Source organism: Eubalaena glacialis, chromosome 17 (genome assembly GCF_028564815.1).
Source record: "Eubalaena glacialis isolate mEubGla1 chromosome 17, mEubGla1.1.hap2.+ XY, whole genome shotgun sequence".
In the NCBI taxonomy this organism is placed as follows: Eukaryota; Metazoa; Chordata; class Mammalia; order Artiodactyla; family Balaenidae; genus Eubalaena; species Eubalaena glacialis.
The window spans coordinates 17,928,686-17,947,878 of NC_083732.1; the positions used below are offsets into that span (position 1 = coordinate 17,928,686).

Sequence of the window (19,193 nt, forward strand, 5' to 3'; positions counted from 1 at the left end):
CAAAGCCTAACAATACACCCCTGCTTCCAAAACTGAGATCCACTGGTTAAAAATCTACAGAAGAGCCTCCTAAGCTGATTTTTTAAAAAATTTAATTGTATGGATTTGTGTCTGAGGTCAGAGCTTCTCAAACTTAAATGTTCATACGAATCACTTGGGAATCTTATGAAAATAAATTCTGATTCAGTGGGCCTTTTGGATGGAGCCTGAGATTCTGCATTTCCAATAATCTCCAAGGTGATGCTGCTGATTCGAGGACCACATTTTGATTGATAAGCTCTTAAGTAGCCTTCATGATAGAACCCAGGAAGGACTCTATCCAGATAACAGAATGAGTCTATGTGATTGTAGAAAATGTCCACGTCCGACAGCTATAAACAACAGGACCTCTCTGCCCAATTAAACACCTCCTTAATCCCTAATAAGAACAGACTTGCTTGAGCCCATTTAAATCATGGGTCTCCAATGGTTGCTGTCAAAACAAGCCAAACAGAAATCCATTCAAGGCCCTTGTTTGTGATGCTTGGCTTCAGGCCGTGAAGAACACCTGTCATCCATGCAACAGAAGCATCCGTGAGCTGCTGCCCACTGGCCCAGGGACAGCACAGCAGCCTGCCCCCAGGAGCAGGTATCAGGTGAACCCTGCAAGTTCTCTGCGGTCACGGCTGGATTTGGCTCCCATCTAACCTTCTTCCCCTTGGCAGAGCTGCTTCATTTCAGCATGACCCTCGTAAGTCTTCTGTTTTCTGGCATTCCATAAGGTCGTCTTAATGATGTTGACCCCAAAACTACTTTCTAGAAGAGGTTTGCTGCAGAGATTCATTAAAAGGAAAAATAATGATTGCATTACAGCTTTTGTTGTTTTCTTTCTTTGAAGCTGCTGCGACAGTCTTTAGATATGGGGCTAACGGTGGAAATAAATCCTTGCAATTCCCTGTTAATGGTGATTGATGAGCTGGTGAGGCCGACTAGGTGTCCAGGGAGCACAGCCAGTTTTTAAGGGCACTTGAATTCTGTAAATGTAGAAGGCTTCCTTGCAGAAAGTGGAAGTTGGAGTGGGTGAGAAATAATTCAACAAATGAGCATGCTTCTTTTTTTTTTTTTAATAAAGTGAATGGGGTTTTTTTTGTTTTTTTTTAATTTTATTTATTTATTTATGGCTGTGTTGGGTCTTCGTTTCTGTGCGAGGGCTTTTTCTAGTTGTGGCAAGCGGGGGCCACTCTTCATCGCGGTGCGCAGGCCTCTCACTATCGCGGCCTCTCTTGTTGCGGAGCACAGGCTCCAGACGCGCAGGCTCAGCAGTTGTGGCTCATGGGCTTAGTTGCTCTGCGGCATGTGGGATCTTCCCAGACCAGGGCCCGAACCCGTGTCCCCTGCATTGACAGGCAGATTCCCAACCACTGCGCCACCAGGGAAGCCCAAGTGAATGGTTTTTTATAAATTTATTTATTTTATTTTTGGCTGCATTGGGTCTTTGTTGCTGCACGTGGGCTTTCTCTAGTTGCGGCGAGCGGGGGCTACTCTTCATTGTGGTGCGAGGGCTTCTCATTGCGGTGGCGTCTCTTGTTGCGGAGCATGGGCTCTAGGCACGCGGGCTTCAGTAGTTGTGGCACGTGGGCTCAGTAGTTGTGGCTCGCGGGCTCTAGAGCACAGGCTCAATAGTTGTGGCACACGGGCTTAGTTGCTCCGCGGCGTGTGGGATCTTCCCAGACCAGGGCTCGAACCCGTGTCCCCTGCATTGGCAGGCGGATTCTTAACCACTGAGCCACCAGGAAAGCCCCCATAAATGGGTTCTTAAACTAGTTTTTGCCCTCTGTGATTTCAGAATGTACACTTAGGGTAAAATTTTATAAAAGAAAATAGTTCTGGCAAATAATATAGTGTGTGTCTCATAATGTTTTCATGTACCAAGAAACTGGTGTTTAAGAGAAAAATTTGTTTCTATTTCAAAACCTAAAGTTCTTATTGGAATTCTTTAATATGAGGAAATATCATTTTCAAAGACAAATGATGATTTATTGAAGTCAAGGATCACTCAGAGTTTCTACCTGTGTAAGATAATAATGGAGATCTGTCAAGGCTACTCAGTCTCCCTGATAAACTTAGTCATAAACATGGCAGAGTCCTAGAATTCCCATCTGCACAGCAAGTAAGGTTGAAACTCCAGCTTATAGAGTGGTCCCTCGGCATCTGCCGGGGATTGGTTCCAGGACACCCACGGATACCAAAATCCATGGATGCTCCAGTCCCTTATATAAAATGGTGTAGTACAGCCGGCCCTCCCTATCCGGGGTTGCAGGACCCGTGGATACAGAGGGCCGACTGTAAATATTTTTATAATCTATTCCCTTCTTGCCCTTTCCTACTGTCCTTGCAATGGAAACTTCTCTTCTTGTCTTCATTTGCACCTCTACCCCTATCTGTCCCACACATCCTAGTTTGTGCTCTTCTAAATGCAAATCTGAACGTGTCATTCCCTTGCTTAAAATGTCTATGGCTTCTCCTCCTGACAGCAGTGTCCTCAAGCTTTAGCGAGCATCAGAATCACCCAGAGGGCTTGTGAAAACACAGATAGCTGGGCCTCTCTCCAGAGGTTCTGATTCAGTGTACATGGAATGAGGCCTGAGAATCTGCATTTCTCACAAGTTACTACATAATGTTGATGCTGCTGGTGCAGGGACCATACTTCGAGGAAAACTGGTCTTCATAAGGAAACCCACCAAACTCTCCATTAATGCATCCAGCACCCTTCAGGATTTGCCCATTGCCTAACTTCCCAGAAGCGCCCCACCCCCGCTCAGCTCTGTTCCTCCTCCTGCCTCAGTCACACCAGACACCTTGGGTCCCAGAAACCAGGGCTGTCGCAAGCTTGTGAAAGTTGTTTGCTGCACAAATGACAGAGGCATCGTTCACATTCTAATCTCTTTATTGGCGCCCTCTGGAGTGGACCAGTGCACAGCCTATACCCTTATATGCAGCAGCCCTGAAATCCCCAGGGACTCCTATGGAGGACCCCAGTCAAACAAAATTACTTGGAACTTTCTGAGCAAACCACATAGTCTGGGCTTTGAAGCTTCACTTATCTTGAGAGGTCAGCCTATCGTGCCCGTTAACCCCTTTTCTGTGTGGAAACTTATACCCATCCTTTAAGGCCTCCCTCACAAAAAGAAGATTTATGATTAGAATTGTCCTGAGAGCAAGGAAACATTTTTCCAGTAGGAAAAAGAAGGATGATAGAGCTGTAAATACTCCACTGTTCAAAATACTCTGTGTTCAAAATCTGTTTTTTCTCCCTCAGGTTTTCATGAATTATCTTTTCAAAGAACTAGAAAATTGAAGGAGAATAAGAAGGAGAAGAGAGAGGGAAGCTTCTTTTCATTTTCTTATTTTGTTTTAGGTCTTCACACATGTAAGATACTTATTTATATAGGCATGGTATTTTAACAAATTATACTTGCAAATAAATATTAAATGCAACATTTGTAAGTTTACACTTTTATGAAGTTTTTTGGTGACTTTCCTCTGACGTTTTACTTTTGGTTACATGGAACAGTGACGTGTGTGTGTGTGTGTGTGTTTTTCATATTCTTTTTTATTGAAATATAGTTGTATGTATGTACTTTTTAATAGTTAACCTACACTATTAATTCTTCTCAGTGGCTTAACATTTATTGCACAAACCTGAATCCACCCATATCTATACAGGGAACTATCACTTTATTCACTGGTTGGATTAACTGAGGCTCCAAGTCATACTCAGCAAAAAAAAAAAGGGGGGATATAGAATGAATACAGCACTTTTTTTTAAGAAAATGTACCCTTCTGTGAAGATGAAGCTGAAAGCTAATATACAGTCAAAAGCAGGCTTCTCAAAGAATAAGGTAAAAAAATTTTTAAAAAAGCAATCTGCTCAACATAATGAAAAAAAAAAACCAGAAAGGATTAATAAAATTACAGAGCTTAAACTAGGAAATGATTATTTTGCTGAAGTTGTAAAGTTGGTCTGTTATCACAAAATGGGATATTTGTAATATGAATTTCTATCGTTAAAAAAAGTCTATTGCTGGTTAAATCTTTTAGGCTGACTTTGGACCATGTGGAAGCAAGAGAAAATGACTAGGAACCTATCTTATTCTTCTTGGGTGATTAGAAAATATTTGGTTTCTTCAAGGTCTATTCTCCTTTCCTCCAGTCCCTTTTTTTGGTTATTCATTTATTTAAAACAGATTTGCGAAGTGTCTGCTCTGTTTCTACCTATAGAAAATAGGTAGTCATTCCCTTCCGTAATTCGAAAATCCTGTTTGAGAAACAAAACTATCTTCTGTGAAACTGTCAAATGATTAGTTAAGAAGGTTGTAAGGTTTTATGGGTGTAACAGATCAAAACTCTGGCCAACTGAAGCTAATACAGGGCGGGGGAGAGACAGCTTATTGGAAGGAACTGTTCCAAGGCAGAAACTGAGGGGCTTTGTCGCTCCTTCTTCTGGGACACTGCCATTAATGTGACTCCATCCAAGCAACTCCTAATCTCCAAGTCTCTCAGTTCAAACTTCAGATTTGCAGGAGGAAGAGAAGCCGATGGGGCCAGCCTGGAGCAAGGATTGTCCCCTGGATCAACATTCCAAGGAGGTAAGGTTGCCAGATCAAATACAGAATGCCTAGTGAATTTCTTATAAACAACAAATACTTTGTTGTCTCATACAAAAATTTGATTCAGACTTAACTGGGCATCCTGTATCTTTATTTCCTAAATCTGGCAATCTTGCAAGGAGGCAGCTCTCTGAGTGCAGGCAAGGCTGCAAAGGGAGACCATGTGAGTAACTGCAAGAAGTGTGCGTGACACCTTCTGTGCATTTAGTAACCCAAGAAATAGAGGCTACAGGCGTTCGGAGGAGAGAGGCCAGTGTCATCTGGAGTGCAAGGGAGGGCTTCCTGGAGAAGTGGCAGGATTTGGGCAGATGGAGGACAATGGGGGAGGCAGTGCCTGATGGGATGAAAAGGAATGACATGCCCAGGAAGCAGTGAGGGTCCCAGCCTGGCTGGAAGGGGGAATTCAAGCCAGTTCAAACACCATGTGTGAGTAAAAAGGAATGGAAAGCTGAAACCGGCTGAAAAACACATGAAAGCGTAACAGTCTTTACAAGGGTCTCAAAATTTGAATCACTTACTGATTCCCCACCCACACTGAGGATGAGTCCCACTGGCACATAATTAACAAACCCCTTATGTGGTTTTCGAGAGTAACACGTGTTGATCTTTATTTTCCTCTTGCTCACCTTCCCTGAGTTCACTCAGCTCAGCTAAGTGGAAGATGCGGCATCTTAGGAGCTTGGCAGCTGTAAAGAAAAGTCCAACTTAGGGAATTCTTCTTGATTCATTTGCACCAAGTAATAAAACTGTCTTTCCTCATGGCCCTCCAACTTATGCCATGCCCATGAATACGCTCTCTTTGTAGGATGTCAAAAGGACCACCATCTAGGCATTGGAGTCACACAAAGAATGAGGAACTTCTTATGGCTCAACAGGAATAGATGTATGATTTGGGAAGTTCTCAAATAATTATAATAATTAACATTTGGGGGGAATTCCCTGGCAGTCCAGTGGTTAGGACACTTCGCATCCACTGCAGGGGGCACGGGTTCGAGCCCTTGTAGGGGAACTAAGATCCCGCATGCCATGTGGCGTGGCCAAATAAACAAATGAATAAGTAAGTAAAAATAATTAACATTTTTTAGCACCCTACAGCTTGCAAAGTGCTATCATGTATTTTATCTTATTTGTTCTCGTATTAGAATTCTTCAGAGAATTAGAACCAATAGAATATATATATATATATTCAGATTTTTCCATAACATCTTACAGAAAATCCAAACAAACTTTTTGGCCAACCCTATATATGTAAATGCATATATAGGTGTGTGTGTATTTATATATATATATATAGACAGACAGACAGACAGACATTAAGGAGCTGGCCTCACAAAATTGTGAGGACTGGCAAGTCTGAAATCCACAGGGCAAGACAGCAGGCTGAAAATTCAAGTTAAGAGTTGATGTTTCAATCTTGAGGTCAAAATCCACAGAGCAGGACTTCCCTGGTGGCGCAGTGTTTAAGAATCTGACTGCCAATGCAGGGGACACAGATTCAATCCCTGAATCCGTGGATCCCACATGCTGTGGAGCAACTAAGCCCGTGAGCCATAATAACTGAGCCAGCGCTCTAGAGCCCACGAACCACAACTACTGAGCCCACGAGCCACAACTACTCAGCTCGCGTGCCTAGAGCACACGCTCCACAACAAGAGAAGCCACAGCAATGAGAAGCCGGCACACCGCAACAGAGAGTAGCCCCCGCTCGCCGCAACTAGAGAAAGCCCGCGTGCAGCAACGAAGACCCAACGCAGCCAAAAAAATAAATTAATTAATTAAAATTTAAAAAATAAATAAATAAAAGCAATGACTTAAAAAATACCCAGGGCTTCCCCGGTGGCGCAGTGGTTGAGAATCCGCCTGCCAATGCAGGGGACACGGGTTGGAGTCCTGGTCCAGGAAGATCCCACATGCCACAGAGCAACTAAGTTCATGTGCCACAACTACTGAGCCTGTGCTCTAGAGCCCGTGAGCCACAACTACTGAGCCCGCGTGCCGCAACTACTGAAGCCCACGCTCCTAGAGCCCGTGCTCCACAATGAGAGAAGCCACTGCAATGAGAAGCCCGCGCACCGCAACGAAGAGTAGCCCCCGCTCGCCGCAACTAGAGAAAGCCCACGCGCAGCAATGAAGACCCAACACAGCCAAAAATAAATAAATAAAAATAAATAAATTAAAAAAAAAAAACACCCAAATCTTAAAAAAAAAAAAAAAAAATTCCACAGAGCAGGCCAGGTAGACTGCAAACTCAGGCAAGGTTTCTGTGTGACAGTCTCGAGGCAGAATTGCTTCTTCTTTGGAAAACTTGTCGTCATCTTAAGACCTTCAACTGATTGGATGAGACCCACCCACATGATGGAGGATAGTCTGCTTTACTCAAAGTCTACTGATTTAAACGTTAATCACACCTAAAAAATACCTTCACAACTTCCAGACTGATGTTGGATCCAAGAGCTGGGCACCACAGCCTAGCCAAGTTGGCACATAAAATTAGCCAGCACAGTCCTCAAAACAATGCTCTATAGGTAAGGAAAACAAGCCTTTATTTTCCACATTTTCTATATGGGAATAATAAACCCTAGAAAAAGCTAATTGTGGTGCCCAAGTCCTCAAAACTAATAGAATAATCAGAAGCAGGATTCAAACTCAGACTTGTCAACTCTAAGCCCCTTACTATTGCCTTCCCTCCACCCACCAGGTGCAGTAGAATCCCTGAATCTTTGTTTCTTTATCTATAAAGTAAGACATGGCATACTTCAAGATTTCATCTAACTTGATTGTTCTATGATTTTTTTTTTTTACATTCTAGGTATCAAGTTAAATGAAATCCTGTTCAAAGGATATACTCCACTAATTCTCTTTCTTGTGTCCTTCCCCCCAAATCTGTTATTCACACACTAAAGAGAAGAGTCTGAACATTTATGGTGTGCTTTCTTGGAGTTAGGCTGAGCAGTCTAAAGAAAAGAGCCATAGTTCCTGCCCTTCAGGGGCCAATAGAGGCAGTAATGTTTGTGTTTCACCAAGCTTGGCCCATCTTCATTTTTACTCTCTGGCTCCTGAAGACTTTGTAAGAACAAATTACCTACAAAGAGGTTGTCTAATCACTGGAGTGGGTGTAAGATTAAAGGTGTCTCCATCTCACTGTTGCTCCTTTCTTTGCAGAGTTACTATGGATGAGATTAAAGTTCCCTTCACCAGCCTTCTACCTAATGACTTGCTTCCCAAAATCTAATCTTTTAAAATAAGAAATATATCATGGGTAGTGAAACGCAGCTTATTTCAGGAGATACCAAGAAAATATTACAACAGTATCTTTAGTCATAAGATAGCCAAAAACTCTCCTCTCAAAAAATTGGTTTTGGATCTGAGAATAAAAACCAAAAGAAAAATTCCATAGTATGTAGAACTGGATTGCTTCTCACATCCCACCCCATACCAAATGAAAAGCATCATGCAGGCTTCCAGCTGACATCTGCTTGTGTGTGGATGACTAAGTCTTTTGAAACCCCTCATTCAACAGTCCACAAATGGGGGGTGGGGGATTGAATTCCTGGGCTCCTGTTATCCATGGGTCCAAAATAATTAAAAATCAACTGACCCTTTCAGTGATGCTGGTTCTCTGCATGAGTCATGTGGTGCTAGCCCATAAGGGATTCATGCTTGTATATGCAAATCATCAGAGAACCTAAGCACAGAATCTCATTTGTCCTGGGAGGGCAAGGGGATATTTGGGAGAAGAAAGGGCTGATCATCAACCAAGGGCCCCCAGCCTTAGAGGAGAGCACCATGGTTTCAAGGAATATGAGATATTAGGACTGCAAACAGTCCTAGATTATTCTTCCTTTGGTGCAAATCACAGGATTTATTTTCTGGTTTGCTGAGTCCAGTAGTCTTCTGGGAAACAGCTAGAAATAGAAGATAGGTAGATGAAAGTCATGATATTTTTACCTACTTCTCACTTCTTCCCTCAACAAATGGTTTGGTCTTTGGCTTACAGGCTCAGAACTGTCATTGTGCTTTGTCCTTTTCCTGAAAATAGAAGAAGTTTCATGTTTCTAATAATGCTCATCACAGACCTTCTTCCTGCCAACTTAAATAAGTTGATTCTCTCCTGAAAATTCTTATCATCACGTTTCCCCATGTTGTTTTCTATTGCTGACCAGGTTTTGTTTTTTTGAATGTACTATATTCCACTAAGAAGATAAGGCAGGAGTGCTATATAGTTAGGAGCTTATAACTCACTCAGTTTCACCTCTCAGCACTTATTTGTCAAAGAAGGAAGGAGAGTTTGGGGGAGATGAGAGAGAGAAAGTATCTGCACTGACCTCAGTGCAAGGCACCCAAGTTCCCATGTGTTTTGGGGGAGTACTGAAAGTTGGTGAATACAAAGCAGATTATCACTCGGAAGGCCCAAGCTTGGAAACTTTCTGCATATGTTAAGACTCAAGGCAGGTCAAATTCACCCGAAGCGACCTCAGTCTACCTCTTTCTTTTTTAATTGTGATATAATTGATGTATAACATTGATTTAATTTTAGGTGTACAGCATAATGATTTGATATCTGTCTATATTATGAAATGATTACTACAATGAGTTGAGTTAACATCCATCACTTCACATAGTAACAAAATGTTTTTCCTGTGATGCGACTTTTAAGATCTGCTCTCTTCACCACTTTCAAATCTACAACACAGTATTATTAACCCATGCTGTACATCCCCGGGACTCAATTTATTTTATTATTGGAAGTTCATACCCTTTGACCAACCTCACCCATTCCGCCCACACACCCAGCCAACCTCAGTCCAGTTCTTAAATATTGGCAAACTAGATGGTTCGGTCCTAAGGCAAATAAGCTACAGTTATCTGGGTTTGGCATGCAAACCACTGGCGAGGTGAAACTATGTGCTTGAAAGTCTTTCAACTATGAACATGAAATAGGTCTCCAGTTGTATTTAAATGGGGGAGAAGCAGTTTGTGTTCATTATTCCCTCCCAATGCTGACCAAAGGCTTTTTCCAGACACAAGTCCAGCACATATAGTACTTTACATTTTATAGATGCTTCATGTGCTTGACCTAGTCTGGTCCTTAACAAGCCTCTCAGGCAGGTGAGGCAAATGGAAGGCACCTCATTTTGCAGATGAGGGCACTAATGTTTGCAGAGGAAACTGGCTTGTCCGCGTGGCCACGGAGGTAGGGCCATGGGTTTTATTTATTTTTTAACATCTTTATTGGAGTATAATCGCTTTACAATGGTGTGTTATTTTCTGCTTTATAACAAAGTGAATCAGCTATACATAGACATATATCCCCATATCTCCTCCCTCATGCATCTGCCTCCCATCTTCCCTATCCCACCCCTCTAGGTGGTCACAAAGCACCGAGCTGATCTCCCTGTGCTATGTGGCTGCTTCCCACTAGCTATCTATTTTACATTTGATAGTGTATATATGGCCATGCCACTCTCTCAGTTCATCCCAGCTTACCCTTCCCCCTCCCCGTGTCCTCAAGTCCATTCTCTACGTCTGCATCTTTATACCTGTCCTGCCCCTAGGTTCTTCAGAACCTTTTTTTTTTTTTTTACATTCCATATATATGTTAGCATATGGTATTTGTTTTTCTCCTTCTGACTTACTTCACTCTGTATGACAGTCTCTAGCTCCATCCACCTCACTATAAATAACTCAATTTCGTTTCTTTTTATGGCTGAGTAATATTCCATTGTATATATGTGCCACATCTTCTTTATCCATTCATCTGTCGATGGACACTTAGGTTGCTTCCATGTCCTGTCTATTGTAAATAGTGCTGCAGTGAACATTGTGGTACATGACTCTTTCTGAATTATGGTTTTCTCAGGGTATATGCCCAGTAGTGGGATTGCTGGGTCGTATGGTAGTTCTATTTTTAGTTTTTTAAGGAACCACCATACTGTTCTCCATAGTGGCTGTATCAATTTACATTCCCACCAACAGTGCAAAAAGGTTCCCTTTTCTCCACACCCTCTCCAGCATTTATTGTTTGTAGATTTTTTGATGATGGCCATTCTGACCAGTGTGAGGTGATACCTCATTGTAGATTTGATTTGCATTTCTCTAATGATTAGTGATGTTGAGCATCCTTTCATGTGTTTGTTGGCAATCTGTATATCTTCTTTGGAGAAATGTCTATTTAGGTCGTCTGCCCATTTTTGGATTGGGTTGTTTGTTTTTTTGATACTGAGCTGCATGAGCTGCTTGTAAATTTGGGGGATTAATCCTTTGTCAGTTACTTCCTTTGCAAATATCTTCTCCCATTCTGAGAGTTGTCTTTTCGTCTTGTTTATGTTTTCCTTTGCTGTGCAAAAGCTTTTAAGTTTCATTAGGTCCCATTGGTTTATTTTTGTTTTTATTTCCATTTCTCTAGGAGGTGGGTCAAAAAGGATCTTGCTGTGATTTATGTCATAGAGTGTTCTGCCTATGTTTTCAGTTTATTGGTTTATTTTTGTTTTGAGGTGCAGGTCCTGTCCCTATTCTTTTGTCTCTGTTTTTTCTTTTTTCTTTTGCCCTACCCAGGTATGTGGGGAGTTTCTTGCCTTTGGGGAAGTCTGAGGTCTTCTGCCAGCGTTCAGTAGGTGTTCTGTAGGAGTTGTTCCACATGTAGTTGTATTTCTGATGTATTTGTGGGGAGGAAGGTGATCTCCACTTCTTACTCCTCCGCCATCTTGAAGGTCTCATCAGGCCATGTATTTTAATTCCTTGTCCTGTGTTCTTTCCACCACAAAACACCCACTATCTTCAAAAGATATAAAATCAACAAGTTGGTAAATAGGGGCAAATCTCCACCTGCCTTACTTCTCTCACAAACAGAAATCGATGCAACCAACTTTTGGGACCCAGTAACGCCAGTGCCAGGAGCCCTATTCTTACCTCTGTGTGATCCTCTGAAAGTCTGTGTCTAAGTGAAGAATTAAATCATTATCCAGGCAATGCAAAAGGGAAGAAAAGTGTTATCCAGAAAGAATGTCTATTCCCAGTAACTAAATGCTTGGAACATACAGAGTATGATGTTTTATAAAGCCTTCCCATTTGAATTTTTTATTTCTTAAGCAACAAAATTATATTTTGGCAATTCAACCAAAATGATGGGCTCAACTGTGACTTGTCCTTGGTTTGGTTTGCAGACGTGAATGGAATTAGCACAATGTTTTAGTTGCGAAAGAGACTCGCCATATGTTAGAGGTGAAAGGAACCTTGGAAATGATGTAATCCAAATTCCAAGGGGGTTGACGGATATCACCCAGGTAATTGTTTGGAATTTCCACTTCATTTGGGATATACAAACATAAGTCTATTTGCTGGAGCCGAAAGAGCCAGCTCTGGAGGCTGGTTATTAGGGGTGACAGGATTAAAAACCTAACTTGTGCATGGTTATAATAAATGAAGCAATACGTAAATGCCATAAGGGTTTGCTGTACCAAAGTAAATATCCATGTTTAGAGGTGTATCCTGTAGCTTAGAGCAAAATTTCACATTTGTTCTATTTATTGTGTTAAAAAAAAAAAACTCTACCATAAAACAATAACCTTGCATTTGGCTTATTGCATCACACATCATCCTTGGTATATATTGAATAATTTGTCTAAGATGCTGTCTTTCTTGGAGAATTCCAAGTTTCACAAGATATTTAAAATAAACCATTCCTTTACATTGATAGCAAATGGGTTTTGACAGATTGAACATGAAACAGAAAATAATGCACTGCAGTACCTTATAGTTTAACATGAATGTGGGGTTGCTAAGGGCTTGAGTGTTTGGGGTTTTTTTTCTTTAGTAGTTCCTTTTCTTCAAGAATGTCCTTCAAATCATGCTGTGCACATGCTAAGTTTTCAGGTGTTAAAAGTAGCCATATCCATTAAGTTGCCATCAACCAGACCATAGACTAAATTAGAACTGTACAATGTTCATTATTTCCCAAAATTAGATACCAAAGTAAAATGACCTACGATCTAGGTCAGATTGTGGAGTCATGGAAAAACTGAAGGTCCACCTTGGATCTTCCACTTTGTTCTTTGTCTAAAAGGTTGGAAAATAGTAGAATGGTTTCATTTGTATTTCTACTTTTCTCTTGCTCTTGGAGGTGATAATCCTAAATAAAATGCATCCAAAACAGGCAGGTGAACAGACAAGAAGATATGGAAAATCTAGAATATAGATTATCAGCACAAGAATGCTGGCAGCAATCCCAGTACTTAAAATGCCCAAAGGTATATCAGGAACCGTGTGACCTTCTAGAAAATACAGAGGAACCTAGTTCCTTATGGTAAGAACGTAAGAGTAGATGGAATCTGACCAATGCTTCCTAAGAATATTTAAGTGACAGAATATTGTAAATGTCCCCCTTCCATTGGCCCCTGAGGGTAAAGCTTTGAGGTGAGCATTCCCAACTTGTCCTTAATAAACCCTCTGAATCCATTATCCATGGGTTTATCTAAACCTTCTTGAGGATATTTCTAACTTTAGCCTTCACAGTCTCTGGAGCAGATGAAGAGAACCTTTATTCTACTGTCATTCATTGATCCACATTTTTAAAGGAACTCCTGAAGTATACTCAGGTAAAAAGTACTTAGTTTTGTTTAAGAAAAAAATATAAAACACTAGTAATTCAGTACTGTTCTTTAAGTTAAGAAAACATAAATCTTTACTTAATATCTGCAGTGCATTCTGGAACAAACTATGGTTTTCACTATAAAGTGATTTAAGAGGAAAGATGGGAGCTGGAAGAAACAGGAAGAAAAAACAATGAAAGGTATAAATGAGGCATAAGAGGATAAAAGATTAAGGTTAAGGAGAATAACCCAGAAGTAGAGAAACTTAGAAGGACAAAGAGGAGAGAAGTTCAGAAGTCCTGATGTCAGTTATAGATAATTTTTTCACAGTCTCATGTTTACTGAGATGTGTGGCCTCAAGATGTTTAATCATTGTCTACTGAATGCTGAATTTCTAAATTAAACAGTGTCAGGATATTTTTCTCCGAGCTACAAATAATAACTGAGACCAGTAATACCTCTTGAGGTCATTGGCAAAGGTCAGATGAAACCAAGCCAGACCTAACCTAGGTAAGAGAGGTTTCCTACTTCACCAAGAATCACGTGTTCCAGACGCACAATCTGTACTAAGCAAAGAAGTGCTTTATTCTGTTGCCCTCAAACCTTCATCTTCATGCTTTGCCTTATCAATCTAGAACACTGGGTTACAGTGAGGAAATCCCTGCTTAAGCTGTCTATACCCTGCATGGTTTTACAGATTTCCCACATACCTGTTCTTGGTCTTCGTCTTTCCAGACTGAAGTCCTGTTCATTTCAGCCTCTAACACTATGAGTAATTTTCATTTATTTGGTGATGTCTGTGTGTCGGATAATCTTCACAACAGCCATGAAATAACTACGATTGTTGTCTTCCTTCGACAGATCTGTAAACTGAGACATAGAGTGGTTAAGTAACTTGCCCAAAGTCACACAGTAAGCGATAAAGCCAAGCTCAGAGGTCAGAATGACTGACTCCAAAATTCACTCACTGATCCTCTTTTTACTTCTTATTGAGCGCTTCCTCTCTCCTTCCACATCTGATATGGTGCTCTGCCCCACGGTGATCCCTGAACCGAGATCACCATGGACAATCTTCAAGTTCTTTGTTCTGAAAGCTTTCTCAACTGAATGAAGTTAGCTCATAATCCTCCTCTCCCACCTGAGGCTGGCCAGAAGGCCACATAGCCCAGGATGGAGGCTACCTGACTTGGTTCAGCCTTCAGTGCTTACCACACAAATCGTACTTGTTCTATGGAAACATTGTTGTACTGAGGCCATATTATCTCTCCACGCATAGGTCTGCATTCGCGTTTTTAGTTGTAGAATAAAACTTCTGGCAATCATGAATTTTTTCTAGCTTATGTAACATGTATGGCAATTCATGTAAGGAAACATAAACTAGGTGGTTAAGAGAGAAAAATTACAAATAACTAAGAGAGGAGAGATGACTATTCCCCGAAAACTCTTCCAAAGGTGCCTAAGAACAATGGGCAAGGGGGGGTGGGGAGAGAATGGATTTTTTTCAAATGGCTTAGACCCTAGAATTTAAAAGTATATTACATTAGGCTTCTTTTTATTACCGTTAATTTTTACTGAGAGTAGAGTTGCTTTACAATGTTGTGTTATCATCTGCTGTACAGCAAAGTGGATCAGTTATACATATATGTATATCCTCTCTTTCTTGGATTTCCTTCCCATTTAAGTTACCACAGAGCATTGAACAGAGTTCCCTGTGCTGTATAGAACGTTCTCATTAGTTATCTGTTTTATACACATTAGGCTTCTAAGTGAAATGAACTCATAAAAAGTGAATGTATTTGTATTAGTTGGAGAATTTGGGGTTGTAAAGTGACCTTCTTGGAATACCTTTGAGCAAGACATATCATTTAAAGAATGGTGAACCCATATGTCTCCTAGCTGCCTAAGCAACTAAGAGGCCTTGCTGACTTGACTTTCTTTTCTTTTCCAGATCTTGGCTATCGTGTCCATCTTGTTCATCGTACTCTCCACCATTGCGCTGTCTCTCAACACGCTACCAGAGCTGCAGGAGATGGATGAATTTGGACAGCCCAACGACAACCCCCAGTTAGCCCACGTGGAGGCCGTGTGTATCGCCTGGTTTACCATGGAGTACCTTTTACGGTTCCTGTCCTCACCAAATAAATGGAAGTTCTTTAAGGGCCCACTGAACGTTATCGACTTGCTGGCCATCTTGCCGTATTACGTCACCATCTTCCTCACGGAGTCTAACAAGAGCGTGCTGCAGTTCCAGAACGTGAGGCGCGTGGTCCAGATCTTCCGAATCATGCGTATCCTCAGGATCCTGAAACTCGCCAGACACTCGACGGGCCTGCAGTCCCTGGGTTTCACCCTCAGGCGGAGTTACAATGAACTGGGCTTGTTGATATTGTTCTTGGCCATGGGGATAATGATATTCTCCAGCCTGGTATTTTTTGCCGAGAAGGACGAAGATGCTACCAAGTTCACCAGCATCCCGGCCTCATTTTGGTGGGCCACCATCACCATGACCACTGTCGGCTACGGTGACATCTACCCAAAAACGTTATTAGGGAAGATCGTGGGAGGCCTCTGCTGTATCGCGGGAGTTCTGGTGATCGCCCTTCCCATCCCAATCATTGTGAACAATTTTTCTGAGTTTTACAAGGAGCAGAAACGCCAGGAGAAGGCCATTAAAAGGAGAGAGGCTCTCGAGCGGGCCAAGAGGAATGGAAGCATCGTTTCTATGAACTTAAAAGATGCCTTTGCTCGCAGTATGGAACTGATAGACGTGGCTGTGGAGAAGACGGGAGAGTCGGCCAATACAAAAGACTCCACGGGTGATAACCACCTCTCTCCAAGCCGGTGGAAGTGGGCCAGGAAGGCTCTGTCGGAAACAAGCTCCAACAAGTCTTACGAGAATAAGTACCAGGAGGTCAGCCAAAAAGACTCCCACGAGCAGCTGAACAACACTTCTTCCTCCAGCCCACAGCATCTGAGTGCCCAGAAACTGGAGATGCTGTACAATGAAATCACCAAGACGCAGCCTCACTCCCACCCGAATCCCGACTGCCACGAGCAGCCCGAGAGGCCGTCTGCGTATGAAGAAGAGATAGAGATGGAGGAGGTGGTCTGCCCGCAGGAGCAGCTGGCCGTGGCGCAGACCGAGGGCATCGTGGACATGAAGAGCACCTCCAGCATCGACAGCTTCACGAGCTGCGCCACCGACTTCACGGAGACCGAGAGGTCGCCCCTGCCGCCGCCCTCCGCTTCCCACCTGCAGATGAAGTTCCCACCCGACCTCGCCCGGATAGAGGAGCACCAAAGAGCCAGGGGCCCCCCATTCCTCACCCTAACCCGAGAGAAGGGGCCCGCAGCCAGGGACGCCAGCCAGGAATACGCTCCAATCGACGTAACTGTGAACCTCGACTCCAGCGGGTCCCAAGGTGGGCCCCACGGCCCCTTGCAGTCGGACAGCGCCACCGAGAGCCCGAAGAGCTCGCTGAAAGGCAGCAACCCGCTCAAGTCCAGATCGCTCAAGGTGAACTTCAAGGACAACAGAGGCGGTGCCCCGCAGACCCCACCCAGCACGGCCAGGCCACTGCCGGTCACCACGGCGGACTTCCCACTCACCGCCCCGCAGCTCATCAGCACCATCCTCTTAGAAGAAACCCCCTCCCAGGGAGACAGACCCTTGCTGGGCGCTGAGGTTCCGGCACATTGTCAGGGACCCTCCAAAGGGCTGACGCCTCGGTTTCCCAAGCAGAAACTCTTTCCTTTCTCATCCAGAGAGAGGAGGAGCTTCACGGAAATAGACACGGGCGAAGACGATGATTTCTTAGAGCTCCAAGGGACCACGAGGCGGGACAAGCAGGCAGACTCCAACCCGAACTGCTTTGCAGATAAGCCTAGTGACGGAAGAGACCCTCTAAGAGAAGAGGCCTCTGTGGGCTCTTCCTCTCCACAGGACACAAGTCACAACTGTAGGCAAGACATTTACCATGCTGTGGCGGAAGTAAAACAGGACAACAGTCAAGAAGGGTGCAAGATGGAAAACCACTTGTTTGCCCCAGAAATTCATTCCAACCCGGGAGACACAGGGTACTGTCCCACACGTGAAACCAGCATGTGACTAGTTACAAAGGCAATAATAAAAACAAAACAAAACAAAAACAACAACAACAAAAAAACTTGTTTCTTAAAAATGCGGTTAATAATGCCTGTGAACTAAAAAGTGGGAAGCCCCTCCCCCCAAAAAAGTGCATAAAATGTTATTTTTGCATGGCATGAACAGTTTAGTTTAAGTACTGTTTAAATAAAGAATCAAGACTGCATTTTGTAACAAACAAACAAAAATGACTGAGGAACAGTGAACAAATAAAGAGAGCTCTATTACGAACCGGTATTCTGCAATGTCTGACATTTTTGATCCTTTCATTTCAAATTGTAGACAGAGTTTCGACTTTGAGCTTTTCTGTTACAATGAATTTGAGAATTTGCACATGAAAGGATGAAATGTCATTGCATGAGTTCGTAATTGCCAGGCAAGGTGCTTTGAGCTTGCAAAAGGCGTAACTTTGTAAATAACGGGGCTTGGGATGCAAAAGTGTCAAGAACAGATGGAAACAAGTTTCTGAGACACAGGCACTTCCTTCACAGCTACTGCCTGGAGGAGCTGTACAGACTTCTTGTTGCAAAATTGCAACCTGTCTTAAACCATCTCACATATCTTGCTTTGGGTTATAAAGCTCTTATAAGTACATTTGTTTAAAGGAATACAGTATTTTTATTGACTTGTGATATAACTCATAGGGTGCATTTTTCTTTTTTGCTTCTGCTTAGTTGTGGCATTTGTGGTTTTATTTATAAATCATGGAAATAGGCAAGATGTAATGACCAGATATCCAAAAACTTGGAATTGCAGTTTGAAATTTTGCCAGTCAATTATATATCACTAATATCATGGGAAAAAGTATATATCATGCCACAGCCTATTACAGAAATGCATTTTTTAAAAACCTGAACATACTTAAAAGGTGATATTACACAACTAAACTTTTTTTTAATGGCCCTCCACTTTTGGAAAGAAGTTCTTTAAAAAAAAAAAAAAAAAAAAAAAATGGGGGGACTTCCCTGGTGGCACAGTGATTAAGGATCCGTCTGCCAATACGGGGAACATGGGTTCAACCCCTGGTCCCAGAAGATCCCACATGCCGCAGAGCAACTAAGCCCATGCACCACAACTACTGAGCCCGGGCACCTAGAGCCCGTGCTCCGCAAGAAGAGAAGCCACCGCAACGAGAAGCCCGCACACCGCAACGAAGAGTAGCCCCCGCTCGCCGCAACTAGAGAAAGCCCGTGCGCAGCAACGAAGACCCAACACAGCCAAAAATAAATAAAATAAATAAAATTTTAAAAAAATGTATGTTGGCCATCTAAAGACGACTGTATATTCCACTTGAATCCAACATAACCTTTTCTATCTAAAGATCTAAAGCTAGAATGTAGACATGCCAAAATGGGAATTCCAAAAAGTGACTTTTGGCAAACTAAAAGCAGCGTTATTTAAGTAAGACTGCCACCCCACCCACCTGTACCCCATAGATAGAGTTGGGTTTGGAAATGAGTTAACATAAAAAGAACCCTGGCCTGGGACTTCCCTGGTGGTCCAGTGGTTAAGACTCCGCGCTTCCACTGCAAGGGGCGCAGGGTTCCATCCCTGGTGGGGGAACTAAGATCCCTCATGCCTCATGGTGCGACCAAAAAAAAAAAGAACCCTGGCCTGATAATGGGTCACCCAGTATTTCCCAGTGAGGGGAGAAAACACTGCCACCTGGGGAAGGCCACAAATGCCAGTAGCACCATCCAGTGACTGCAGCATCTAGAAACACCCCCTCATGTTTCCAACGCCCCCAAGAGATGGAGGATTATCCTAGTTGAAAGTAATACTTCCAGCATTTTCAACTGAGAACAGTGAAAT

General features: G+C 42.7%; 1 protein-coding gene across 1 annotated transcript in view; it reads left to right on the forward strand.

Annotated features, from left to right (window-relative positions):
- Nucleotides 1-17,429, forward strand: part of KCNB2 (potassium voltage-gated channel subfamily B member 2) — a 390,150-nt gene extending 372,721 nt beyond the window's left edge. Inside the window, exon 3 of the mRNA XM_061171713.1 lies at nucleotides 15,186-17,429. Within this exon, the coding sequence (XP_061027696.1) occupies nucleotides 15,186-17,345 (2,160 nt within the window). The 3' untranslated portion in view covers nucleotides 17,346-17,429. The remainder of the gene's footprint in view (nucleotides 1-15,185) is intronic.
- Nucleotides 17,430-19,193: the final 1,764 nt, after the last annotated feature.